Genomic DNA, 27,271 nt, shown 5'->3' with positions numbered 1-27,271 from the left:
CTAACAACCCCCCCCCCCCCACGGGAAACCATGGCCTCTAGCACCACCCAGAGGCTCCCAGGGGCTCTGCATGGATGTGGCAGCCACGCCGCGTGCGCCCCTAGCGGTGGCCTGGGGGAGCGCATGCAACCTCTCCCCTCCTCCCCCCCCCCCCCCCCCCCCTTCCCCGATCCATCTGCCTGGCCTGGATCCTGAACTCAGGGTCTCTGCTCTGCCCCACAGCGCCTGCCACGCAACTTAGGGCCGGATTTGTGAGGGGAAGGAGGGCAGGGCCCGGGGGAAGCCTGAGAGGCCGATCCACAAGAACCAGCAAGTGTGGAGTGTCACGAGTGGGTCTGTGACTGAACTTTTACACACATACTCACAGACACACATTCACATACATATTCACACACGTTCACTCACGCAAACATACACACATGCACAAACACATTCACACACATTGACTCACACACGTATATTCACACAGTCACATAAACACATTCACACATGCACAAACACATCCACGCATTCACTCACATACACACACATACACATTCATATACATTCAGTCACACAAATACACATTCACTTACGCACGCACACATACACATATACATTCACTCACACACACATACACACGCACTCACATCACACCCCTTAGGCCCTCGCTGCCTCCCTCTTTCACGAATTCTCCAGGAGCAACAACTGGAGGGGATGGACAGGGGTGTGTGTGTGTGGGGGGGGGAGCCAGACACAGTAGTCCTCGGACTCAGGCCTGCGGGCACTTGGACCACAGCGCCCTGCCACGTGTGCTCCGGGAAGCTGCGTGGCCCAGAGAGGGCCCCTCTCCCGGGCCGTAGCGGGGGACAATCCCCAATCCCCGTCTCCAATGGCCTGGGGGCAGCTGTCCCGGCCTCCACGGACCCCATGCCCAGAGGCCTGCTGGACGCCCGGGAAATAACTGCCGGGCCTGTCTTGGGGGCTGTAGGGTCACCCACAGCTCTGCGTGCTGCCCCCACCCCCACTTCAGGCTCAAGCATCTGGTGCTCCTGTGCCAGTGCCAAGACTGCCCAGCCCCTCACTCTGCAGTGACCCCTGCTCTTTCCCTCTCTGGCCCAGTGCTGGACATGGGTGTGAGCTTGCAGGGGAGGGACCTACTCTACAACTTCCCCAGAAGCTTCCCTGAGGTGGGAGGCAGGTGTGGTCCCCAACCGCCTGCCTGGGGGAACAGGTGGCAGGCATGGAACTGTATCCTGGGACCCTAGAGCCCTCATGGTACAAGGGGGAGCCCCGAGAATTAGAAGGGCCAAGCACTCAGATCTCAGCCCCTGGGGACCAGCTCCAGGGATTCTGCTGTCCAGGCCGGCTCTCAGGGGCCCAGGAAAAGGGAGGCCAGGGTCCACCCTCGAGCTTCTGGCCCGGAGACCCCGTTTGGGGCCCCCGGCCATCCCCTGCTCCTTCCCCAGGCTCAGGCATTGAGGGTTGAGGGACTGAAGTGATAGTGCAACTGGGGGGGCGGGAGGGGGGTGAGGAAGGAGGACGGGCATTTGCCCTGCATGCGGCCAGCCTGGGTTCAATCCCCAGTACCCCATCTGGTCCTCCGAGTCCCACCAGGGGCAACTCCTGAGTATGGAGCCAGGAGTAAGCCCCGAGCATCGAGCATTGCCCAAAAACCAACAACAACAACAACAAAATTTGAGTGTCAGACCAGCCACTGTGCCACTACTTAGAGACCTGAGACATTAGGCCAGGACTGGGCACGCAGCCCACCCCCAAATCGCTAAGCAGGAAGTGGTGGCCTTCAGGGCACAGCCCCTTGGAGGCCAGGGCATCCCTTGCCCCTAGAACCCAGTCCTGAGACACACCGAGGCTCAGCCAGCCCTGCTCCCCCAGACAACGCCCAGAAAGTTTCTGGGTCCAGGGGTGCTGGGCTGCGCCTGGGGGGACTGGGGGAGTGGCCGGACCACGGAGCGGGAGGTCAGGCAGGAAACCACAGGGTGGAGTGGGGGGGTAGCAGGGGGCACCCCCAGCACCGAGACACAAGCCCAGCGAAGGCATGAGAATAAAATTACTTCTTTATTTCCTGAAAATCACAGAGCGGGGTGGGGAACCGAGTGATAATGAAGGGCGGGTCCCGGCCAGTTCCGGGTAGAGGGCACGGCGGCTTCAAGGCTGGGGTGTTCCTGGCAGGGGCCCTCCCAGAGCAGCTACCGCTAAGGGGGTGGGGGGGTCATCTCACTGTGACCCCCGAGGCGCTGTCACCCGAAGGCCCCCCCATGCTCAGTGCTGTCTCCCGGGCTCCAGCCCAAGTTACAAACGGGTTAGTGGGGTTAGATCCCAGGGCACCCCTGGGCCCTGGCCCCGGGTCTCCTCACGTCACCCCCCACTTCCTTCCTCAGCATCCCTGGGTCACTTCCTCCCCCCCCCCCCACACCCGGGGCGAGCCTGCTGGTGGCAGAAGGTAAGATTGTCAGAGGCCCAGCACCCAGCATCCCCGCCTGATGTCAGGAGAGATGCTACAGCAAAAAAAGGGTTACCAAACCAGAAAAAAGGTGTGAGTGCAGAAGGCAGTGAGAAGGGGTGTGCCTAGCCGTGGGGGGTGGGATGGGGTGGGGTGGGGTGGATTCCACTGAGCCCCAGGCTCTGAAGGGGTCCCAGGGGGCACCTGCTAGGGCCCCCACTCAGAGCCTCTGAGGAAGAATTGGGGGAGGAGGGGCTGTAGGCCCCGGGGGGGGGGGGGATGGGGCGGAACCAGAGGCGCAGGAGGGGAGAAGGGACGGGAAGAGGGGGGACGGGGCCAAGCCTGCTGTGGCCGCCAGCTGCCGCCCTGCCCCCGCCAGGCCGCGGCTTCACTTGTGGAGGTATGCATCCAGCCAGAGCTCTCCCGACTTCTTCAGGGACCTGCACAGATGGAGCGGTCAGGGGGCCGGGCAGGGGTGGGCACTGAGTCAGCGCAACGGGTGAGAGCCCCCCAGGAGCCCTGCACAGGACACACGGGAGGGCTGCCACCCCCGCCCCCTCCCCCGCGGCCCACCACCCCACCCCGGGCCACCCACTTGACAATATCCTGCAGGGCCCTGAGCAGCGGCTTCTCCTGGTAGTCGATGCCATGCTTGGCACACAGGGATCTCACTAGCGGTGCCACCTTGTGGTAGTTGTGGCGGGGCATGGTGGGGAACAGGCTGCAGACAGAGGGGCGGGGGCACGGTCAGTCCAGGGTGGGAGCAAGTCCCTGGAGAAGGGGCGGGGCAGGGGAGGGCGTGAGACGGGCCAACAGGGCACCCCACCCCCTCCCCCGCCGCCAGCCCCGGGGAACTCACTGGTGCTCGATCTGGAAGTTGAGGTGTCCGCTAAACCAGTCGTTGAAGAAGGATTGCTCCACGTTGCACGTGGCCGCCAGCTAGGGGGGAGGCAGTGGTGGGCAGTGAGTGGCCCTGGGGCCAGACCACATGCCCCCTGGCCTGTCCATCCCCACAGGGCTGCCATGCCAGGGGCCGGGCTCTGGACCTCACCTGGCTGCTGAACCAGTCCCGATAGGGCTCCCGGTCAATCTCCATGACGATGTGGTTCATTTGCGTGACCCACACGAACCAGTGGCTCTCCAGGAACCTGCAGGCATGGGTGGCTCAGTTCCCTGCAGGGGCTCGCCCCCCGCCCTACCCCCCTCATCCCCACCGGCCCTCCTTCCCGGGTTGAGCTGGCACCTGATTAAGTTGAGGAAGAGCAAGGCCCCCAAGACGCCGTAGAAGGGGGTGTAGGTGATGAAGAAGCGGGTGTAGTAGCTGATGGCCCAGGCCAGGTCCTGCGGGGGGGGGGTGGGGGGGGACACGGACACTGGATGAGGCTGGCTGCCCCAGGCACCTGCAGGCAGTGGGTGGGCACATGGGCGACTCTGCAGGCTACAGTGGCCCTTGTAAAGGCAGGGGCGGGGCTGGAGTGATAGCACAGTGGGGAGGGCATTTTTGCCTTGCAGGCAGCCGACCCGAGTTTGATTCCCAGCATCCCCTATGGTCCCCTGAGCACCGCCAGGAGTAATCCCTGTGCATCACCAGATGTGACCCAAAAAGAAAAGAAAAAGAAGAAAAGGCAGGGGCTGGCTCTGGGGGATGCGGGAGGGAGGGTGGTTTCTGAAGGTGCCAGTGACCATCGACACATGGCCCTGACATGGGGCAGGCCCCCAAGCTGCCCTTTAGCCCTGCCCGGGGTTCCTTCTGCCCTGCAGCGGGACAGCGTGGCAGGGCAAAGGCCAGTGGGTGCCCCTGAGCCCACACTGCCCACCCGCCTGCTCCCCATGACGCCCCTCGGGGAGGGGAGGGATTTGCTTCCTGGCAGGTACCGGGTCCCAGCGCACCTGCTGGACACGGTTGCAGCTCCACACTGGCCTGCTGCTCCCCTGTGGGCACCCCGGAGCCTGGACTACCCTCCGGAGCTCAAGATGGCCCTGATCCCCACCACTGTGACCTACCTGGACGAGCCTGTCTTGTGTAGTGGGAGGGGGTGTGATATTTGTGTGTGTGTGTGTGTGTGTGTGTGTGTGTGTGTGCATGGTGGAAAGACTGTGCATGCAGTAGGGGGTGTGTGTGTGTGCAGCAGGGGGATTTGTGTATCAGAAGGGGTGTGTGTGTGTGAATGTGTGTGTGTGCGTGCGCGCGTGTGCATGGTGGAAAGGCTGTGTGTGCGCACAGCAGGAGGATTTGTGTATCAAGTATCGGGAGGGGTGTGTGTGTGTATGTATACACAGTGCAAAGACAGTGTGTGCAGTGTGCAGTAGTTATGTGTGTGTGTGTGTGTGTGTGTGTGTGTGTGTATGTGCGGTGCCTGCGTGAATCTGGGGAGGACTGCGCTCACACATTCCCACCGGCTCAGTCCACGAGGGCCTCCACTGGCCCATAGGCCCTACCCCCTGGCCCCTCCCCCTGCCCCCGTGCGGCAGGAAGAGCACCAACAGATGCACCCAAATGGTCTTACTAGTTTCCTGCCAACTGTTGATGCAGACACCAGGCTATTTCAGTCTCTCGGGCAGGAAATGACCAGGGGGTGGGAGGGACCCCTGAACCAGGCAGCCCCCAGCCCCCCAGCCAGTGAGGAGAGAGACTCTAGGCTGATCCAGGGGCAGAGGCTGCGGCATGGTACCCCCCCACCCCCCACCACTCCAGGCATCGGCGGCTCAGCTGAGAGTGAGGACAGAGCAGTGGGCAGGGCTGGGGGCCACTGGCCAACCTGGGCCCTACCACTTCCCCCAGGAGTGAGGTGAACAGCAGGGCTGGGCTGCTTAGGGGAGAATTTTCAGAGGACGGGGGGAGGGAACCCCCCAGGATGGAACCCCCAGGACGGGTCCCGGGGTCTGTGGGGCTCAGCCTGAGACGCTTTGGGGGTTGCTCGACCCTCACACAGCCAGGGAGGATAATTCTTATCCATGGGGGGCGGGGTGGCCTGACCTGGGCTTGCTGTGCCACCTGCCTGGTCAAATGCCTGCTAGAGAGAAGCACACCCCCCCATCCCCCGATAGGCACCAGCAAAGCTGCCTGGGGCCGGAGGCAGAACCAGAGCATTAGCTGATCCCGGTTCGATCCCCGGCACCACAGAGGGTCGGTCCCCAGAGCCCCACCGGGAGTGACCCCTGGACGCAGAGCCGGGAGTAAGCCCTGAGCATCGCCAGGTACGGCCCAGACTTCCCTCCCTCCAAATAAAAACCTGTCTTTAGATACTGCCATATGGCCGTCACAACTGTCTTCCTGCGACTGCCCACCCAGGTGCCCACAGTGCGGGCGGCTGACTCAGAGGACAGAGCGTGCCTTTGCCTGTGTGGGCACAGGCAGGGATACGAGGAGCCCCAAGTCTTTGCACAGGCCATGGGGGGGGGGGCGACAGCAGGGAACAGCCACACAGGAAACAGAGGCCCTCCCATGTGGCCCCACTGCCCTGCCGGGCGAGGGCAGGGCCCAGGGCCCCCAGAGGGCTGAGGGGCCGATCATATTCCCTGGTTTTGCCACCTGAGCCTCTGAGTGTCTGAATTTCCTCCCCCACCATTGGAGGCTTTGTTCCTCAGGGAAGGAGCAGAGGAAGAAAAAAAAAATAAATGAAATATTCATGTCCAGAATCATTTGTCATGAAAGCCGATTAAAATATCCCCAGCCTCCTCCCCGCCCCCACAGCAGGCCCGGGCGGCCACTGCAACTGCCGGCCTGGGCTCGAGTTTCCTCCATCGAGCTCACCGCGACCACACAGCCTCTCGCCCGGGCCCTGCACCCCTGGGGTTCAAGAACTGAGCCAGGCTGGCAGCGCCTGGCTGTTCCTGGCACATGTATGTCCCGCGGGAAACAGCGCGTCCTAGAAGTGAGGTTACATGGGTTCACCTGGGCCGGGCCTGGCTCAGTGTCCAGGGAGCCTAGGGGTCACCACGGAGCGTCACTCAGCAGGGGCAGCCTGAACTTCATGTTTTTGTAGGAGGGGGCTACTCTGTGCCCCACCCCCCACCCCCCTCCGCAACCACGACTATGGTGCCAGGGCCGAAGCCCCGGATGGGAGGTCAATCCACCCCGGGGCGCATTGCGCTGGCCCCGAAGGCCTTATTTTTAGGGCCAGTCCATAAAAGTACTCGGAAGCCCTTCAAATGTCAAGGCCGGCGGGAGGCACTGAGGTGTGGGGGGGAATCAGAAACATCCATGTGGTCACGTAGGAAGAGAGGCAGAGGGACAGAGAGGGAGGGACAGGCAGGGCTAGCAGGGGGAAGCCAGCAGGCTGCAGCTTTGCGTGGGGAAAACTCGGGTCCCTTCCCCAACGCCAAGCACGGGGTGCCCCCAGGCCAAGAGTGGCCTCCCAGGAGGCCCCGAATCCAAACCCACACCGGCACAGAGCAGCCAAACTGACGGAGGCTCTGGGGCATCTGCTGGGCCCTGAGACCCACTTCCAGCCTCGGAAACTCACCCAGGACAAAAGTCAGGGACAAGCTCCGCCCTCTCGGCCCCTCACTCACACCCCACATGTCTGTAGACCCCCCAGGAGGCACATAAGCCCCCCACTGTTCAAGGAGCACCCCCCCCTACCAGGAGCAGAAGACTTGCTCAGATGCTGCCAAGCCTGGGCTAGAGTGTCCCCACCCATTCCCCGCCAATCCCCAGCACACACGTCCTGAGCCCCAGATTGCAGTGGGGTCCCTGTAGAGGGGACCAGAGCAGGGGGAGGTCTGCAGGAAACTCCCCCCACTCTGGCCCAGTGTCCTTAGGAAAGGGGCGTCCGGATGCAAAGCCAGACATGCAGGGGCGGCTGGTGGCCCTGTAATCTTGGGATCCCCCATCCCGACACCCCCCAGGACACAGTATCCGTGTATAAGGCTGGGAGGAGCCAGAGCCGCCCGCTGCCCACCCTGCCCCAGCCCAAGACTCACCACCCAGTCCTTGCGCACGATCATGGTCATGATGATCTGGTACTGGAAGTACATGGGGATGAGCAGCGGGGGCCCGACTGCAGGGGGGAGAGATGGGTGCTGGGGCGTGTCCACGTGTCCGAAAACTCGGGGAGGAGGCAGGGCGGGCGGCAGCGAGGGAGCTGTCGCTCAGGTGGATGAGCGGGACGGGGCCGGTGAGGATGGGAACCCCCCCACCCTCCCCACACACACGCAGTCGGGGCCTGGGGGTAATTCTGGAGTGTCCCGTCCCCCCATCCCACCCGGTGGGGTGGGTGGGTGGGGTCCATGCAGGGCGTGGCTGTGGCCCCACCCGACGGGGCGTGAGGGGCACCAACGGCGGGGGTCCTGGCACTCACTCAGGAAGAAGTACTCATGCTGGCGGTTGTAGGGCAGATACTTCAGCTTCTTCTTGCCGTACTGAGGAGAGATGGAGACCCTGAGCTGGGCGCCCCCAGACCCCACCCCACACACCTGCCCTGGACTGGCCGGGTCCCTCCCTGACTCCCTTTCACCCAGGACCGGGACCACCTGTATCCCTCCACACCCCATCAGCTCTGAGAGCAGGAGATGCTGTTCCTGTCAGAATGTTGGGGGCAGGGGACGGGTCTGTACCCCGCCTCTCACTGAGCCCCATGGTCCACCTGATCACAGACTACTAAGAGGAGCTCCTGAACCCAAGGGTGCTTGACCCCTGCTGAGGGGCCACAGTGAGCTGCGGGGCTGCTTACGGCCAATGGTGGGGCAGGAAAGACAGCCCCACCCCGGGTGGGAGCGCTACAATGCACATCCCACCTGCAGCTCAGCCTGGTGAGACCCCCGGCATCCTCTCTGGTACCCGGAGCATGGCCAGGGGTCACTCTGGTGGTGAGTGGCCAGAAGTAAACCCTGAGTCACTCTGGGTGTGGCCCCACAGCCCAACATCCCCCGCCCCCCCATCCCCAAAAGGAGCCGTGGGGGCCCACGCTGGGCTGGCTCTGAGCAGGGTCACGCGTCCCCAAGCCAAGGCTGGCGGCAGGAGGGGGGGGGCCCCCGCCACCCCTGAACTTCGCCTGGCACAGACTCGGGCTCTTGATAAACCTCCAGCTTCGGAACAAAATGTCTGAGGAAGACAAGAGTGTTCCTTGTCCTATTGCTTGTCTCCTGCTCGCCAGGAAACCACAAATACAAGGGGGCAACAAGGGCCCCCACACCGGGCAGGAGGCTCTGTAGGGGGCGGGGCCCGACCAAGGGCCCGTTGCCAGGGACACGGGGACATCGGTTAGGACAGCCCGAGGCCCTGCCACACGGCCTCCGGGAAAGCGGAGCTTTTGTCTCACTTATCAGAAGGACGAGGGGATCACTGTGATCAGCTGGGACACCATAAAAGTGGCCGCTGACCAGCTGTTCCCTGGCACCCAAGAGCCAGCATGTGTGTGGGCCCGGGGGCTTCCCAAGGCCCCAGGCTCGGCTCTTGAACTCTGACGTGACAAACCTCAGTGGAAAATCCCAGATTTCTGGGCAAGATTTCCCTGGAGGTAGGCTCCAAATACTAGGGGTCTCACCACACAACACCTCACACCACCTCACACAAAACTAAAGTTTTAGTTTTCCTCAAAAACTAAAATATGGGGAGAATTTGTTTTTTTGGGGGGAAGGTAGGGGTCACAGCCAGTGATGCTCAGGGCTTACTCCTGGCTCTGCACTCGGGGATCACTCCTGGTGGTATGGGGGATTGAACCCGGGTTGGTCGTGTGCAAGATAAACATCCTACTCACTATATCATCTCTCTGGCCCTGGGGGAGGATTTTTTTCATCAGGCTGGGAGGTGGGTCAGAGGGCTGGAGGGGGCTTCCCATGCGGTATGATCCTTGGTACCAGGCGGTCCCATAAGAACCAAAAGGTGGGGCTGGAGTGAGAGCTCAGTGGGTAGGGCGTTTGCCTTGCACGCGGCCGACCCGGGTTTGATTCCTAGCATCCCATATGGTTCCCTGAGTAATTCCTGAGTGCAGAACCAGGAGTAACCCCTGTGTACTGCTGGTGTGACCCCCCCCCCCAAAAAAAAAACCCAAAAGGAGTCAGCACATCAACGGCCTTGATCCAGAGACTCCCAAATTAATCTCAAAATGGATTAGCTAGCTCCCTACAGTGATGTCTCTGGACCCCAACCATTCACAATTTTATTTTTATTTTTGCTTTTTGGGTCACACCTGGTGATGCTCAGGGGTTCCTCCAGGCTCTGCACTCAGGAATTACTCCTGGTGGTGCTCAGGGGACCATATGGGATGCTGGGAATTGAACCCAGGTTGGACGCATGCAAGGCAAACGCCCTACCCGCTGTGCTATCGCTCCAGCCCCAACCATTTACAATTTTAGAATCTAGAAGCTCTCATGATATTCATAATAAGCAATAGAAAATAAATGATCTAGCATCTGCCCCTGGCAGGCAGGCTTGAATGGTGGTGGGAACATTTGAAATAATGGTGGTGGGACAGTGTCAGGGTGGTGGGATTGGTGTTGAAATATTGAATGTAATCGATTAATGTGAACAACCTTATGAAAATATAATAAAAAAAAGAAAAAAGAACTGCGAGGAGAGACCCTCTTGCTCCCCCCATCCTCCCTTCCCCGACATAGAAGCCCTCCAATGAAGGCTGTCCCCCACACTCATCAAGATCAGATTTTCCTCTTTCCAAAGAGGGGGCGGACACTGCCCACCCTCCTCTCTGGTGAGGAGGCAAGGGGCAGAACGGAAACATCTAATTCACTTTTTTTTGCTTCTCAACAAAAAATAAGAGCAGATTTCTACAAATGTCACAGAAACGATCTGGAAGGCCACACAGCATGGTGTCCCCAGGGGCCTGCAGGTGACAAAGAGTGGGTGCTTGCGGCACAACTTCTGGTGGTCAGAGATGGTCAGTTTGAGAGAGAGAGGAGAAAAATGGGGGAAGGGAGGGAAACTGGGGACATTGGTGGTGGGAAACTGCACTGGGGAAGAGAGAGTGTTGGAACATTGTATCACTGAAATCCAATCATGAGCAACTTTGTAACTATGTATCTCAGCGATAGGGCATCAGGCAGGATGCTTGCACAGGGCATGGCTTGCTTTGCAAACAGCACTCTGGGTTCCATTCCTGCCATTCCACACGGTCTCCTGAGCCCGCCAGGAGCGATCCCTGAGAGCAGAGCCAGGAGTAGCCCCCCGGCAGCATCCCATACAGTTCCCTAAGCCCCATCAGGAGTGATTCCTCAGTGCAGAGCTAAGGGTAACCCCTGCACATCACTGGGTGTGACGCCCAAACCGTAATAAATATATTCTTTTTTTTTGTTTTTTGTTTTTTGGGTCACACCCGGCGATGTTCAGGGGTTACTCTTGGTTCTGTACTCAGGAATTACTCCCGACAGTGCTCAGGGGACCATATAGGATGCTGGGAATTGAACCGGGGTTGGCTGCGTGCAAGGCAAATGCCTTACCTGCTGTGCTATCACTCCAGCCTCTAAATACATTTAAAAAAAAATGTCAGTTTTGTCGATTTCTGAACAAGTAACTGCCACACATGAATTTCTGAACCACTTACACATCTGCTTCTGAACCAATACGTGCTACAAACATGTTTCCATAATGAAAGTGACTGCAGGAGAGTAGTTGCCCCTGGCAGATTCCCTGCAGCTGGCCCATGGGCCCCCAGTTCCCTCCCCCCTGGGGAGGACAGGCCCTCAGAGGCCGCAGAGACTCGGCCTGAATAATTCAGGGCGTCCTGGATGGGTTTCCGCGTCCACATCGGAACCAGCTGTCTCTGCCAATGCACCCCAGGGCTCCTGGCTCCCTGCCCAGGCCTTACCCGTCCCCTGGCCCCTACCTCGACGGGCTGCCACTCGCCCAGCACGAACACGTGCAGCATGTTCACGTCGGGGTCCTTGTGGAAGATGTTGGGCTTGGCGTGGTGCTGGAAGTGACGGTGGTTCCACCAGTTCGCCGAGGCGCCCTGCGGGGGAGGACAGGTGAGCGGGCAGCGGGCGGCCTTGAGGTGGCCCTGGCACCTGACATACCCAACGCCCACTCCCCCCCCACACACACACGGTCTCGGGTCCGAGAGTCCAGAGATGACCCTACCAGGGTTCCGAGTGCCGAAAGGTACCCCAGCCCGATCCCCAGGAGGGAGGAGAGAGGCCCATCGGGGAGGAATTCTGTGGGTTATGGGGAGGGGCCCTGTGCTCCGCTGACCCCAACCAGGCCAGGGGATCCCCGGGTGACTGTGGGCAGGGCAGGGCTGTAGGACAGGGAAGTGTCATGGTTTAAACAGAAACAGACAGGCCCAATGCTCACTGGCAAAGGCGTAATATATGGGTCTATGCTGAGGCCAGGGGGAAATGAGAGCCGGAGCAGTGTCAAACATGAGCATTCCCGGGGGTCCCCACGAGCAAGGCTTCAAAACAACCGAACATGGAGACGGGCCCACCCGCCCAGAAGCGAACCCACCTGACCAGGAATGAACCCGCCCAGCCAGATATGGAGGGTCCATTAACCACGGGCTGGAACAACCTGCAGGAATGGACCCCCTCACCCAGGGACGGACCCACTTACTAAGGGATGGACCCACTCACTAAGGGATGGACCCATTCACTAAAGGATGGACCTATTCACTAAGGGATGGACCCACGTGCCCAGGGATGGACCCACTCACCCAGAGACGGACCCACTCACCCAGGGACCCATTCACTAAAGGATGGACTATTCACTAAGGGATAGACCCACGAGCCCAGGGATGGACCCACTCACTAAGGGATGGACCCATTCACTAAGGGATGGACCTATTCACTAAGGGACGGACCCATGCGCCCAGGGATGGACCCACTCACCCAGAGACGGACCCACTCACCCAGAGACGGACCCACTCACCCAGGGACGGACCCACTCACTAAGGGATGGACCCATTCACTAAAGGATGGACCTATTCACTAAGGGATGGACCCATTCACTAAGGGATGGACCTATTCACTAAGGGACGGACCCACGCGCCCAGGGATGGACCCACTCACCCAGAGATGGACCCACTCACCCAGGGACGGACCCACTCACTAAGGGATGGACCCATTCACTAAAGGATGGACCTATTCACTAAGGGATGGACCCACGTGCCCAGGGATGGACCCACTCACCCAGGGACGGACCCACTCACTAAGGGATGGACCCACCTGCCCAGGGATGGATCCACCCACCCAGGGATGGACCCACTCACTAAAGGATGGAGCCATTCACTAAGGGATGGACCCACTCACTAAGGGATGGACCCATTCACTAAAGGATGGACCTATTCACTAAGGGATGGACCCACGTGCCCAGGGATGGACCCACTCACCCAGGGACGGACACACTTACTAAGGATGGACCCATTCACTAAGGGATGGACCTATTCACTAAGGGATGGACCCACGCGCCCAGGGATGGACCCACTCACTAAGGGATGGACCCATTCACTAAAGGATGGACCTATTCACTAAGGGATGGACCCACGCGCCCAGGGATGGACCCACTCACTAAGGGATGGACCCATTCACTAAAGGATGGACCTATTCACTAAGGGATGGACCCACGCGCCCAGGGATGGACCCACTCACTAAGGGATGGACCCACTCACTAAAGGATGGAGCCATTCACTAAGGGATGGACCCACTCACTAGGGGATGGATCTGCCCGCCCAGAGACAAGGGGACCGCTGCGGAAACAGAGGCTTTAGGGGCCAGACAGAGAGGACAGGGCACAAGCTGAGTCCAGTTCGGTCCCCGCCACCACATAAGCTCCCCCGAACACCACCAGGAGTGATCCCTGAGCACCGCTGGTTGTGACCCCCAAACCTAAATGAGCGGAACAGATGGTTTATTACCAGAGGAGGCTGCAGGTGGGAGGAGCTCAGGCAGCAGCAGGCTCTGGGGTGACCCCAGACCCCCGCTAAGCAGGAGGGGAATGTCAATAGCCCTCAGGGCCAACAGTCAGCAGAGCCTTCCGGGTGTGGGCTGCCTCCACCGCAAGAACCAAACTCTGGAGGGATGGGGGGATTGGGGGGGGTCCCAGCACTGCCTCTGGCTGTGAGCCTTCTGCCCTCCCAGAACCCTGGTCCGTCAGCCCCGAGGCCGGTGTGCCAGTCTCCCCTACCCAGAACAGCAAATGGGATGCAGTGAAAGGCAGGGGTGATGAAACAGAATGCTCTAGTGTGACTGACTGGCAAATCCACACCGGCACCCATCTCATCTCCCGGAATTCTGGAAAGAAACCAGATTTTGCGGCCATGGCCACAGGCCAAGTCAACCACCCACAGTGAACTGGCCTCAAGTTCAAGAGCGGGTCAACCCCAGGAGGGACTAGTTTAACCCTGATGCCAAGCTTTCCCCATGCCAGGGAGGGACATCTGGAGGTCCAGGTCCTCTACGGGACAGCTGGGCCCCGGACACAAAGCTTCCTGGAGGAGGCTCGGGTCCCAGGACTGACTTCCCAAAGCAATGAGAACATGTACCTCTCTGCTGGGCATGAGGGCCCTGACCTCCTGTCCCTCATCCACACGGAGGATGCTCTGTGTGTGTGTGTGTGTGTGTGTGTGTGTGTGTGTGTGTGTGATTTAAATGTGTGTGTATTTTTTTTTCTTTTTGGGTCACACCCGGTGATGCTCAGGGGTTACTCCTGGCTCATGCCTCAGGAGTTACTCCTGGTGGTACTCGGGGGACCATATGGGATGCCCTTCTGAGCTCTCAACACCTCTCGTTCTGTCTCCTCCTCGTGCTGCTGATGACCCCTTCTCGAAGGACCGTGAGAACAAACCCTACTTTTCCTGCCTCTCCCACCCCAAATACTTCCCAAGGGGGCCTGCGGGGGTCTGTGGGGAAAAGATTCCTAAGAACCAGAACTGTTCCAGGCTGGAGCTAGAGTGAGGAGGGCGCTGGCCTTGCACACTGGCCCCCTCCTCCCCGGAGCCCTCCAGGAGTGATCCCTGAACACAGAGCCAGGAGCCAGCCCTGAGCACTGCTGGGTGTGGCCCCCCAAACAAAACAATAACAACAATAAGAATGGTTCTCAGGAGATATGGAAGGAAAGAAACTGGAACGGGAGGGAGGGTCTGCAGAAGCAGCAGGAAGCCGTCAGATGGAGCCCCGACCAATCTCATTGATGTTTTCCACCCTCTGCCCAGGGAGAGAAAGGAGCCAGGGAGACCCCGGATGGCTCGTGTGACCCCGAGGGAGTTACCCCATCAACAGAGCTCTTCTTCCAGACCCCAAAGGAAAAGAAAGGGACCAGTTAAACCCTCACCCGAGAGCTGCGAGGGGGCAGGAAGCCCATGAACACTGGAGGGGGGTCCCCGAGACACGGAGACGGGGTGCAGAAGCTGTGAGAAGTGGAGAACCCGAGAGGCAGGAGTGACAGTGCAGGGGCCGGAACGATAGCACAGTGGGGAGGGCATTTGCCTTGCAGGTGGCCGACCCAGGTTCGATCCCTGATATCCCATATGGTCCGCTGAGCACCCCCAGGAGTAATTCCTGAGCGCAGAGCCAGGAGTAAGCCCTGAGCATCACCAATTATGACCCGTCCCCCCACCCAAAAAAAAAGCCACACACATACACATTTAAATCACACACACACACACACACACACACACACACACACACACACACACACACACACGCCTTCTACACAGCCTTCTACACAGTTCAATCCCCGCCCCCCCGCCCCTACCTGAACCCCATTAGGAGTGATCCCGGAGCACAGAGCCAGGAGTAAAAGCTCTGAGCAGGGCTCACCAATGAGAAGATGGAAAAGGAGGAGGGTTCAGGGCCCCACCCCACCCCTGCATGGAGAAAGGAAGATGCCGTGGCCCCGAGCTGGGACGGTTGCCCCCTACCTTCATGTGGCCGATTATGAACTTGTGCATGAAGTGATTCCACCTGGACTTGGAGTGGACCGACAAGTGGCCATAGTCATGCTGCAACCATCCAGCCTGGGCCTGGGGATAGGGCACCACAGCCTCAGCCCCGGGGCTCCTGGGCACCCGGGCAGGGGGGTGGGGAGGGGAAGTGGGGGACTGGCAGCGAGCAGCCAGGGGACACGCCCCCCTCCGCCTCGCCTCACCTGAGAGGTAGCGAGGATGAAGGCCGTGATGAGGGTCGGGATCCAGCCGTTGCCGAAGTAGGAGAGGGTGAACCAGCCGATGCTCTCCAGGACGAAGATGTGTGCGAGGTGCATCAGGAAGAAGAGGTGGTTGCTCTTGAACAGGTTCATGTCCTCCGCCGTCTTCTGCAGGGCCCGGAAGTCCTCGGTGATCTGAGACTGCAACACGGAACAACGGTGGGCCTGGGCCCTCTGGGGAAACCGAGGCGCCTTGGGGGGAGGAGGGGCCAAGCGGTGTCCTCAACACCCACAGGGCAGCCCCCCAAGATGCTCTGGCAAAAGGGGCTGGAGCAATAGCACAGCGGGGAGGGCGTTTGCCTGGCACACGGCCGACCCAGGTTCGACCCCCGGCATCCCATAGCCGGGTCCCCTGAGCACTGTCAGGAGTAATTCCTGAGTGTAGAGCCAGAGGTAACCCCTGTGCATCGCTGGGTGTGACCCAAAAAGCAAAAAATAAATAAAAGAAGCTCTGGCAAGAGTGGGCCACACCAGCAGGCACCTACGGCCGCACTACCCAGACCCACTGCCCTTCCGGTGTCTGGCACCATCCCAGAAATGACGGGTTGGTTCTCAGCTGGCTCAGGGCAGAGAGGAGGCGTTTGCTGCTGGCAAAACCTCCTCTCGGGGCTGGAGGGATAGCACAGCGGGTAGGGCCTTTGCCTTGCACGTGGCTGACCCAGGTTCGATTCCCAGCGTCCCGTATGTTCCCCTGAACACCACCAGGAGTAATTCCTGAGTGCAGAGCCAGGAGGAACCCCTGTGCATTGCCGGGTGTGACCCCAAAAGCAAAAACAAAACGAAACAAAACCCTCCTCCCAAGCTATGTTCCCCCATTCCCCGGGGGCACCAAAGAAAGGGGCCAGGCTCCCTGGGGTCTGTCCAGAGATGGGTGGGGTGGCTGGGGCAGGGACAAATGCTCAGATGGCTGGGGTGCAAATCTTGCATGGTTTTTGCTTTTTTTTTTTCTTTTTTAAATTCTTGGGCCAAGGCTTCCTCCTGGTTCTGCGCTCAGGGATCACTCCTGGCAGGGCTCCGGGGACCCTGTGGGGTACTGGTAACTGAGCCTGGGTCGGCTGCATGCAAACCAATGCCCTTTCTGCTGTGCTAAGGCTTTGGCCTGGGTCTTGCACGCTTGAGGCCCTGGGTTTGGACTCCAGTGCCTCATGACATGCCCGAGCACTGCTGGGTGTGGCCCCACTGGTCCCCCAGAACCTCCCCACACCCCCACCAGCAAAAAATAGAAAGGAGGGGCCGGAGCGATAGCACAACGGGTAGGGTGTTTGCCTTGCACATGGCCGACCTGGGTTCAATCCCTGGAGTCTCATCTGGTCCCCCAAGCACCGCCAGGAGTAATTCCTGAGTGCAGAGCCAGGAATAACCCCTGAGCATCACTGGGTGTGACCCAAAAAGAAAAAAAAATAGAAAGGAAATAGTGACCCAGGTCACCTATGGATGGACTCCAGACCCAGGTCACCAAGTGAGTTGGAGTCAGGGCCGGGCACAGACATGGCCAGGGTTCCTTCAAGGAGGTGCCAAGAGACGGCCCATCCATACACAGGGAGCAGAGCCGCGTTCTTAAGTGGGGGGAGGGGAGTGGGGCAGCGTCTTCGGGGGAGGGGGGCTTGGAGCAGAGTTTTAGTTTGGGGCAGTGCCACACGTGGGTGATCACTGTGCTCAGAAACACAGAAATAGAGGTGCAGATGGCTACTGAGGCTGAGATGGAATCCACCTTGCCATGCCCACACATGGGCCTTCCACTCCCCCATGGCACCTCTCATCCTCAGCATGGGGGAGGGAGGTGGTGGGCAGCACACAAGGCCCTGGGGGCTCCAGGGAGTGGGAGGAGCTGTGATGGGGTGGGGGGTGTGGGCAGAATGGGCAGGGCCGGGCAGGGATGGGCAGGGCAGCAAAGCTCGCAGGGAGGGGGTGGGGGGAGCCTGCAGGAGGAGGAAGAGGGGGCTTCGAGAAGGGGCCTGGAGGCAAATGCCATCTCCTGGGGGTCGTGGGGTGAGTCTAGGACATGGACATACACATACACACACACACACACACACACACACACACACACACACACACGCACCAGCCTGGCCAGCCTGAGGGGAGTGAGTGAGTCATTCTAGGGGGCATGACATGCAGCTGGCAAGACAGGACCCTCTCTACCACCACCATCCCCCTTGCTCCCCGGCAGGGCCTGGGTTCTTACGTTCTTGTTCCGGTCCTGGCTGGGCTCGTCGGCCGCCAGCTCCCCGATGAGCAGAGGCTTCAAGAACTTCCCCACCAAGTTCAGGTCCCGGTGAAAGGCACGGAAGGCATCCTGGTGGGCGGGAAGGAGGGAAGTGGTGAATGGGGGACTGACTGCGAGCCCAGATCCCGACCTCAGGGGCCCCCTGTCCACCACGCAGGGTGCTAGCTCATTTGCCCAGAGAACGCCGAATCCTTCTGTGAGTTTCAGTAAACTCACACACTAACATTCCCGACCTTCTTCTAATGAGCAAATACGAATACATTTGTCCCCACTTAACATACAAATCTGTTTGTCCCGAGGGGAAACCAGGGGTTTTCCTGTTGTGGGCAGGTCTAGGGCACCAAAGCCCACTTTTACCTTGCAGAACGCCCCCATTTGATTCAGGAGGCCCCCTTAAAATCACACCTATTTCTCTTTCATGCATGCACCGCCCCCCCCCCCACAAGAGCAGACCCACACTGGTACCCAGGGGAGAGCATCTCACTTCGATGTCCCAACAACAGCAGCCCCACAAGCCATGAAGTAAGGACCAAAAGCTGCTATTCTGAGTGCGGGGAAGTCTGTCCCCTGGGCCACAAGAACTACAGGGACCCCAGAAACAGCCTCTGAAACTTCCAACTTGACTTCCTTCCTGGGGTACCGATAAGACCTAGGTTCCAGGTGACCTCACCTCCCAGGAACCAAGCCACCACTGATTTTTATTTTTTCCCCACACTGCTGGGGGTGGGGTGGGGGGAGTTAGGCTACATTTGTAAGGATCACTCCTGGCGGCGTTCAGTGGGGGCTAGGTCATGCCTAGGATGTTGCTAGGGTCAGCTGTATGCCACGTTGTATGCCTTAACCCTTGTACTTTTTCTCAGAATCAAATATTTCTCTTTTTTTTTCTTTTTGGAGTAACCCCTATTATTATTTGGAGTAATCGCCAGGGGTTACTCCTGGCTCTGCACTCAGGAGTTACTCCTAGTGGTGCCCAGGGGACCATATGGGATGCTGGGAATCAAACCCGGGTTGGCCGCGTGCAAGACAAATGCCCTACCCGCAGTGCTATCTCTCCAGCCCCAAATATCCCTTTTTCTTATAGGGAAGGAGTCTGGGCCACGTCTGGCGGTGTTCAAGAGCAGACTCCTGACTCCGTGCTCAGGAATCACTCCTGGTGGGAACAAAACCAAGGTCTGCCTCATGCAAGGCAAGCAAGCACCTTACCCACTGTACTATCTCCCCGGCCCCCATGGCCTCTCTTAGGGGCATCAAAGGTACTCAGTGTATGTTAGAAGCTCTTGTTCATGAGAGGAAATAGGATGATGAGGCAGCGTTAAGATATGACTTTTGGGGGCTGGAGTGATAGTACAGTGAGTAGGGTGTTTCCCTTGCATGCGGCCGACCTGGGTTCGATCCCCAGCATTCCATATGGTTACCCGAGCATCTCCAGGAGTAATTCCTGGAGTGCAGAGCCAGGAGTAACCCCTGTGCATTACTGGGTGTGACCCCAAAAGCCAATATATATATATTTATACATATATTACATAATACATATATATATACATAATACATATATATTACTTTTTTGGGGGGAGGGGCAGTGCTCAGGGCTTCCTCCTGGCTCTGTGCTCAGGGATCACTCCTGGTGGTGTGTGGGCACAGGGGTTACTCCTGGCTCTGCACTCAGAAGTTACTCCTGGCGGTGCTCAGGGGACCATATGGGATGCTGGGAATCAAACCCGGGTCCGCCGCGTGCAAGGCAAACGCCCTACCCGCTGTGCTATCTCTCCAGCCCCAGCCCGAGTTTTTTAAAAAGGGGAGAATAGGGCCAGAGCGATAGCACAGTGGGTAGGCCATTTGCCTTGCATGCGGCCGACCTGGGTTTGATCCCCGGCATCCCATATGGTCCCCCAAGCACCGCCAGGAGTAATTTCTGAGTGCAGAGCCAGGAATAACCCCTGAGCATCACTGGGTGTGACTAAAAAGTAAAAATTTTTAAAAAAAGGGGGGAAAATAGATGAAATCTGGATAATTAACTATCACCACCCCCAGGTTCATTGCCAAGTGTCCCCATTTCCTGGACCCAGTCACCAAGAAAACGCAGCCTAAGAAAAGCATTCTTAGCATGGGGACACAAAGCACCAGGGTGCAGAGGAAAGCCACCAGAGTTTCAAAATTTCTGGGCCCACCCCCCACCCCAATTATAGCCAACTGAACTAAGAGACCATGGGAGGTTTTTTTGTTTTGTTTTGTTTTGGATAGAAAGAGCTTTATGGGTATCATGTAGCCAAGGGGAATTTTTTCTCTTTTTTTTTTTTTTTCAGTTGAGTGGAGAGTTTTATGGGCACCACACAGGCAGGGAGACTTTTATATTTTAACTTTTGATGAGAAAGTTTTATGGGTACTATGTGGGCAGGTTTTTCTTTTTGGGGGGTGGGTGCGGAGTAAGTCAAGAAAGAGCTTTATAGACCCAGAGCAATAGTCCAGCAGGGAGGATGTTTGCTTTGCAGGTGGCCGATCCGGACTCGATCCCCAATATCCCTGATAGTCCCCTGAGCACCGCCAGGAGTAATTCCTGAGTGCAGAGCCAGGAACAACCCCTGATAACCCCTGAGCATTGCCGACTGTGACCCCAAAAGCAAAAAAAAAAAAAAAACCCCACAAACACACACAAAGAGACTTTATGAAAAGTTAATAAATAAATACAAAAAAAAAGTAAAGAAAGAGCTTTATGGGCACCAGGTAGGCAGGCTGGAGGGTGGACGACTCATGCCCTGGCAAGGTTGGGAAACCACCATCATGCCCTCCCCATGGCAAGGAAGGAAAGAGCAGAGAAGATGGCATGGATTGGAGATCCACAGCTGGTGCCATACGCAGCCTCCTCTTATCTAGGAAGCTAAACAAGGAAAGAATAAACTGACGCAACCGCCCTTATCTTTAGGGTCTGGGGGGGGCAGGGGAAGGTTGGGGAGTAAGACAAGGACCATTGTTCTAGGTGGAGCTTGCGGTGCCTGACTTCTCTGGGGCGGTTTCAAACCTTTCATCAGATTTTTACCCACTTCTTTAAAAAAAAAAAAAATTTGATGAATCACCGTGAGGTGGTTACAGACTTACAAACTTTCGTGCTGCTTCTGTTTCAGTCACAGAATGATCGAGTACCCATCCCTCCACCAGTGCCCATTCTCCATCACCAATGTTCCCAGTATCCCTCCCACCACTCCCAGATTTTCATCTGTTTCTATGGACATCGGGGCACTGGGTCAAAATTTGCTGTTTCCTGGGCTGGAGCGATGGTTAAGGGCGCCTGCCTGGTCCACAGCCAGCCTGGGTTCAATCCCCTGAACCCCCTGAACCTTGCCAGGAGTGATCCCTGAGCACAGAGCCAGGAGTTTAAGCCCTGAACAAACTGCCGGTTGTGACCCAAACTCCCACCCCTCAAAAAAAATAGGGGGGGGGGCTGCTTCCCTCCAAAAGAAATCTTATTTTTGGGCTGGAGTGATAGCATAGCAGGTAGGGCGTTTGCCTTGCACACAGCCGACCTGAGTTCAATCTCCGGCCTCCCATATGGTCCCCCAAGTACCGCCAGGGATAATTTCTGAATGCAGAACCAGGAGTAACCCCTGAGCATTGCTGGGTGTGATGCAAAAAAAAAAAATCTTATTTTTTTCCTTTTTTGTAGGGGGAAAACTGGAATCCATGAGAGATTTCCTTTTTCTGCACATTCTTTTAGTCCCTAATGTTCATGGGATACCGAGTGGGAAGGCATGAGTGGGCAGGCGCTCGCCCTGAAAAACTGCTGACCCCAGTCCCACACCCCCGATCTACACATGCTTCCCAAGCATCGTCAGGAATAAGCCCTGTGTCCCCCACCCCCTCAGAAGAAAAGAGAGGTGTCGCTTCCTCCAGAGCTGGTCATTTCCTGCAGTATGGGGTCGCCATGGGAGGGTGTAGAGTCGAACAAACCCCTGCCTTCAGGATCCCCGGGACTCGAGCTGGAGAGATAACGGGTAGGGCGTTTGTCTTGCACACGGTTGACCTGGGTTCAATTCCCAGCATCTCATATAGTTTCCCCAAGCAACTGGAGTAATTCCTGAGTGCATGAGCCAGGAGTAACCCCTGTGCATCACCAGGTATGGACCACCCCCCTTCCAAAAAAAGGATTCCTGGGACTCAAGATTTACTTCGGGGGGGGGGGGGGGTCACAGAACTTTGCAATCCCTCCTTTGAAATTGCTAGCTACTCCCTAGGAACATCTCAAGGACACAGTGGAGCCTGTCAGGGGCTGTGTCTAAATCACATCAAAGGGCCCTGGAGGGCAAGGAGGGTCCAGTCCAGTGCTGAGCAGTCCTGTCCATGCAGGCGGCCCCAGGCCAGTGTCCTCTGCAAAGTGCATCTCCCAGCCAGTGCTCGGGGGGTCTGGAGGAGGAACACAGGGAGCACCGGGGTCCACTCAGAGGGTAAAGGGCCTTTTATTCATTGGTTCTCCTCACTTCAAACCACCAGGCCCTGGAGGACCTTGATAAAGCAGGTTCCTGGGCAGAACGGCCTGATAACATAATCAGAGGCAAACTACAGGGGTCTGTGTGTGTGTGTGTGTGTGTGTGTTTGCACACACAGATCCCTGGAGGTTGAGTCTCTTCTTGTTTTTAGAGCCACAGCCGGTGGTGCTCAGGGCTTACTCCTGGCTCTGTGCTCAGGAATCACTCCCAGTAGGGCACGAGGAGGGACCATAGGAGATGTCAGGGTCCGAACCCAGGTCAACCACGTGCAAAGCAAGTGCCTGCCTGCTGCCCTATCTCTCCAGCCCCCTGAGTCCATCGAGAAGGTTCTGGGCCTCTCTTCCCTCCAGCCAGGTGAAGGGAGGGCGCTGGTGGTTTAGAAAACCCCAGACCCGCGCTCTAGCTTACGAGGAGCAAATGGCCCCGGACCCTGGGTCACCTGGCACACTCCTGCAGACTCAGAGAAGCCGAGCAATGGGAATAAAAAGATGGGAGACACAGCTCCCTGTCCAGATCTGACCATGGATCCCCACTTCCTGCATCCCGGAGCTCCCCACCCCTTGGAAACAGTATGGCCGAGGTCCTGCACATTCTCTGGACGGCACCCCTGTTTTGAAGCTTCCTTTAGTTTGGGGGCAGTGCCCAGTGATGTTCAGGGTCATTCCTGGTGGTGTTCAGAACACCATATAGGGTCCTCGGGAATCAAACCCACTCCTCTCCACATGGCCCGGTTTTATCCACCCATGTCAGGCTGGAGGGATAGCACTGCGGTAGGGCGTTGGCCTCGTGCACAGCTGGCCTGGCCGAGCCAGGTTCGATTCCTCCGCCCCTCTCGGAGAGCCCGGCAAGCTACTGAGAGTATCTTGCCTGCATGGCAGAGCCTGGCAAGCTACTCGTGACGTATTGGATATGCCAAACACAGTAACAACAAGTCTCACAATGCAGACGTTACTGGGCCTGCTCGAGCAAATTGATGAACGATGGGAGGACCGTGATATATAGTGCTACATGTCTGGCTCGCTCACCAATGCATGATTCTCCCCCACACGAGGAAAGGCCATGTGACTCCTGCTCTTGGTGACACCTCCCTACACACACACACACACACACACACACACACACACACACACACGGGAAGTGTAGCTCAGTGGTGGGGTATCCCCTATCACGGGGAAAGGCCACATAGTTCTGCTCTTGGTGACACCTCCCTACACACACACACACACACACACACACACACACACACACACACACGGGAACTGTAGCTGAGTGGTGGAGTATCTGCCTGGTGAGTATGAAGCCCTGGGTTCAGTTTGTAGCATCCCACACATGTACAACTGGAAAATAAAAAAGAAAGAAAAAAGAAATCTTGGACTGGACAAAGAACAGCTGGGAAGATATGACCCAGGTTTGACCCCAGGCACTCTGTATGGTCCCAAAGCCGTGCCAGGAGTCAGTTTTGAGCACCGCTGGGCACGGCCTGTTCAAGTTCTTCTCTCGGCTCCACCCTTGCCCGTTTCCAAATTCCTGTGGCACAAGCAGGAAGCCTGAGCCTGAGGCGGGGGTGGGGGGAACACCCCACTTAGGGGAGGCTGGGCCTAATCCTCCATTTCACAGACCTGGAAGGGAGGCTGGGGAAGAGCTGCTCCTAAGACTTCGGCAGGAAGGGCTGGAGCGATAGCACAGAGGGGAGGGCGTTTGCCTTGCATGCGGCCGACCTGGGTTCGATTCCCAGCACCCCATATGGTCCCTCAAGCACCGCCAGGAGTAACTCCTGAGTGCAGAGCCAGGAGTTACTCCTGGCAGTAACCCCTGTGCAACGCTGGGTGTGACCCAAAAAAGCAATAAATAAATAGATAGATAGATAAAAGACTTTAGCAGGTTGGCTGCTCAGTCCCAGGGCCTGGCCCTGCTTGAAGGAGCCAGCCAGGATGACAGCAAGCTTGTGCCCAGGCATCGCAGGGAGGAGGCCAGAAAGCTGGAACAAACCGACCCTCCCTGGCTTCAAGGAGGAAAAGATGCAGAAGTTTCTGAGACTGGGGAGTGGGGCCAGGGGTAGTAGGTAATAGAGAGATAGATAGAGAGAGAGAGAGAGAGAGAGAGAGAGAGAGAGAGAGAGAGAGAGAAAGGTACTGCCTGCATTTTATTTTATTTTGCTTTTGGGACCATACGCGGCAATGCTCAGGGATTACTCCTGGCGGTGCTCAAGGGACCATATGGGACGCCAGGGATCGAACCCAGGTTGGCTGCGTGCATGGCAAATGTCCTCCTACCTGCTGGACTATCGCTCCAGCACCCCCCGCCCTCCCCACCTGCATTTTCCACCCAGGGCCTCGCTCAGAGTCACCCTGGTCCCCCTTACGGAGGATTGTGTCTTGCAGAGCAAGTGTGAGTGTGCGGAGTCCTACAGGCCTGGGATGACCGTGCATTGGACAGCACCGACCAAGCATGGCAAAGACCAGAGACACCCCAGGGGCAAGGAGGGACAAGATCCTTGGGTGGGGGTAAGGACTTGGGGGAGGGAGCAGGTCTAAGCCGGATGCCTTTAAGCTGCTGAGCCATAAGACAGTGACACGGGGTGGTCCCTGCACGAGGAAGCCCCTTTCAGCTCAACAGGCAGGTCCTGGCAGTGAGGGTCTGTGGCCCCCACCATTAGGGCCTTCCAGGAAGAGGTTGGATGGGTTCTGAGCTCTTTCCTCCAGAAACAGGAACTCACCGGAACCCTACACCTCCATTAGCGGCTGCAGGAAAGCACTGGAGAGTGGGCTACACCCCCCTACCCACCCCGTGTTTTGCCCCAGGAAGTATGCGTGAGGAACTAGGGTTCTCTTCACATCCTGTTATCCTAAAGCTGGTGGAGACTTCACGCGTTCCTTCTCGCTGCCTTATTTCTGCAGGCGAGGGCTGTGCCACTGACCACCCAGATGCCTCCCCGGCCGCCCGTCTCACCCCTTGCTTGGCCTCCAGGCTTGGACTCCCCCCACCCTTCCCACCCCATCTCACTTGGTCCCACTTGTCTGAGAGCAGCAACCACCGCAGGGACCTAGGGTTGGAAGTTCCCACCACACCGGACGAGATGTTTCTCCAGCATGGGGGGAAGTAGGAAAACGATGCGTTTATTGATCCAGATCAGAATAATCCGACCCATCCTGCCTGATGAACTTTTCCTGCTGGGAAAACTTGTGCGGTGAGGAACCAACCTGGGGTGGGAGGGAATCTTTCTAGAATTTACCTACTGGGGATCAGGAAGAGACTGGAAGATCAGGAAGAGACTGCACCTTCCACATGGAAGAGTGGAAGGTCCACAACCAGGGGTCCCAAAGCCACCCTCAGTCTCCCTTGCGCAAGGGTGCAAAGGTCCCAGGGAAATTCTGCACGCCCCCCCCCCCCAAACCAAGTTGGAACATGGGAATCCCACTAGGGGTCACCATCCTAGTGCATGAGGCATAGACCGATCCTGCATATGCTTGAACCCTGTTCCCCAAACGGGCCTGGCAGTTCCCCTAGAAGTTTGCTCCCCTACAGGCTGTCCAGGGCTGTTGCGAACGTCAGTTTCCTGTGCGATCGGCAACCCCCAGGAGGAAAGGGCCGCTCCCCTGGCCTCTGGCCCCTCTCCCGTTCCCCAACCATCCACCAGCCTGGCTCCCAGCTCACCCACACCCTCCCTCCCCCGCTTTGGACCCGCGGCGTTTTCTTTTTCAACGTAAGGTTGGAAGACGGTTGAGTCGGATGCCATGGAAGCAAAGCGTCACAGGTTTGGGGCCAGTCCGGGGGGTGGGGGGGAAGTGGGGTGGGGGGGCTGGCTGCGAGGGCCGGCCGCGGCGCCCCCACCGTGCCAGGCCAAGGCGGCAAGGCAAGGGCATTCCTGGCAGCGTTCAGGAACAGAAGCCCATTGAGTTGCACGTCCCAGAGTAACCTCGGGTCCAAGCTGGACCTGTGGCCACGCCAGCAGAGGGCGGCGAAATGCACCCGCGGTGGTCGCCAGCTCCGGCCCCCAGCCCAGTCCCCCCAAGGCGGGGGGGTGGGCTGAGGGGTAGCGGGGTATCCCGGCGACCCCTCGCTCGCTCTCCGTCCCCGCCTGCCCACCAATGCCCGGGCCGGCCATCTTCCATGCTGGGGGCGCCGAAGCCCTGCATCCCGAGGAGCGCCCCCTGGGGGAGTGCCTGGCCCCACTCGGCAGCGCGAGCCGGGCGCGGGCGCGTGCGTGCGTGCTGGGGCGCGCGCTCACCCCGAGGTCCCGGCGCCGGGATCCCCCGCGCCCCAACACACACCGTCAAGTTGGCGCTGCAATCCCAGAGGACGGAGACTAGGGGGGTCGGGGTGGGGTGTGGGAGGGGGTCCAGGAGAGCCGCGAAAACACCTTTCCTGCAGCCCCCCAGCTCCAAGTAGCGCTGGGGGGTCAGGGTGGAAGGGTCGGGGGTTTGGGTCCGTGCGGTGCCCGGGGACCTCTCGGACTCGGAACTGCCCCGCCGCGACCGGGGCTGGTGGCGGGGGGCGCCCCCACCCCCGAGACCCTTACCGTGGCATCTTCCCCCGCGTAGTGCCCGAGGACCCGCTGGCCCCCCGGGTGCCGGAGGGACCACTTGGTGACGTTGTAGACCTTGCGGTCGATGACCAGCCACCTGTCGGCGCGCAGGTTGTGCTTCTGAATCTCCTCCCAGCGGAAGGTGGGCATGGGCGCCTCGCGCTCGATCGCCCCCTCGCCCTGGTTCCCGCCCTTGCCCATGGTGGCGGTCCCCAAGCCCGGTGCGCTGCGGCCTGCACGAGTCGCGGCAGCCCTGTGCGGCCCTAGCCCTCCTCGCTTGGGGCTTTTGTCTTCTCCTCCTCCTCCTCCTCCTCCCACCGCGCCCCCTCCCCCCGCCCGCTCCCCCACGCCCCGGAGGATCCCTGCCCGCGCCGCGCCGACCGCCCCGCCGCCCCGCGCCCCAGGCCCGGCCCTGCCCCCGCCCCTCCCTCCGCCCACCCAGCCCGCCCCGGACTTTCGCCTCCAGTGAGCGGCCGCGGGCAGCCGCCCCCGCCCGCCCCCG

The 27,271-nt window shown here is 58.7% G+C and overlaps 1 protein-coding gene across 1 annotated transcript; it reads right to left on the bottom strand.

Moving 5' to 3' along the window:
• Window positions 1-2,039: 2,039 nt before the first annotated feature.
• Window positions 2,040-27,071, bottom strand: FADS2 (fatty acid desaturase 2). Its single transcript, XM_056132063.1, has 12 exons — window positions 26,764-27,071; window positions 17,725-17,835; window positions 15,483-15,680; window positions 15,256-15,357; window positions 11,227-11,352; window positions 7,747-7,807; window positions 7,370-7,446; window positions 3,687-3,784; window positions 3,495-3,591; window positions 3,303-3,382; window positions 3,039-3,164; window positions 2,040-2,883 (listed from the first exon to the last, which is right to left on the bottom strand). Exons 1-12 carry the CDS (start codon window positions 26,968-26,970, stop codon window positions 2,832-2,834), a joined length of 1,335 nt encoding a protein of 444 aa, XP_055988038.1. The 5' UTR covers window positions 26,971-27,071; the 3' UTR covers window positions 2,040-2,831.
• Window positions 27,072-27,271: the final 200 nt, after the last annotated feature.

Source organism: Sorex fumeus, unplaced genomic scaffold (genome assembly GCF_029834395.1).
Source record: "Sorex fumeus unplaced genomic scaffold, SorFum_2.1 ptg000093l, whole genome shotgun sequence".
NCBI lineage: Eukaryota > Metazoa > Chordata > Mammalia > Eulipotyphla > Soricidae > Sorex > Sorex fumeus.
Note: the sequence above shows the minus strand (reverse complement) of the source record. Positions and strands in the feature narration are given on the sequence as shown.

Coding starts and splice junctions, on each gene's coding strand:
- FADS2 (XM_056132063.1), bottom strand. CDS start 26,970: ATGGGCAAGGGCGGGAACCAGGGCGAGGGGGCGATCGAGCGCGAGGCG. Junction 7,447..7,746: donor GCATGAGTACTTCTTCCTGA/GTGAGTGCCAGG, acceptor TCCCCCCTGCAG/TCGGGCCCCCGCTGCTCATC. Junction 2,884..3,038: donor GCCCTGCAGGATATTGTCAA/GTGGGTGGCCCG, acceptor CCATCTGTGCAG/GTCCCTGAAGAAGTCGGGAG.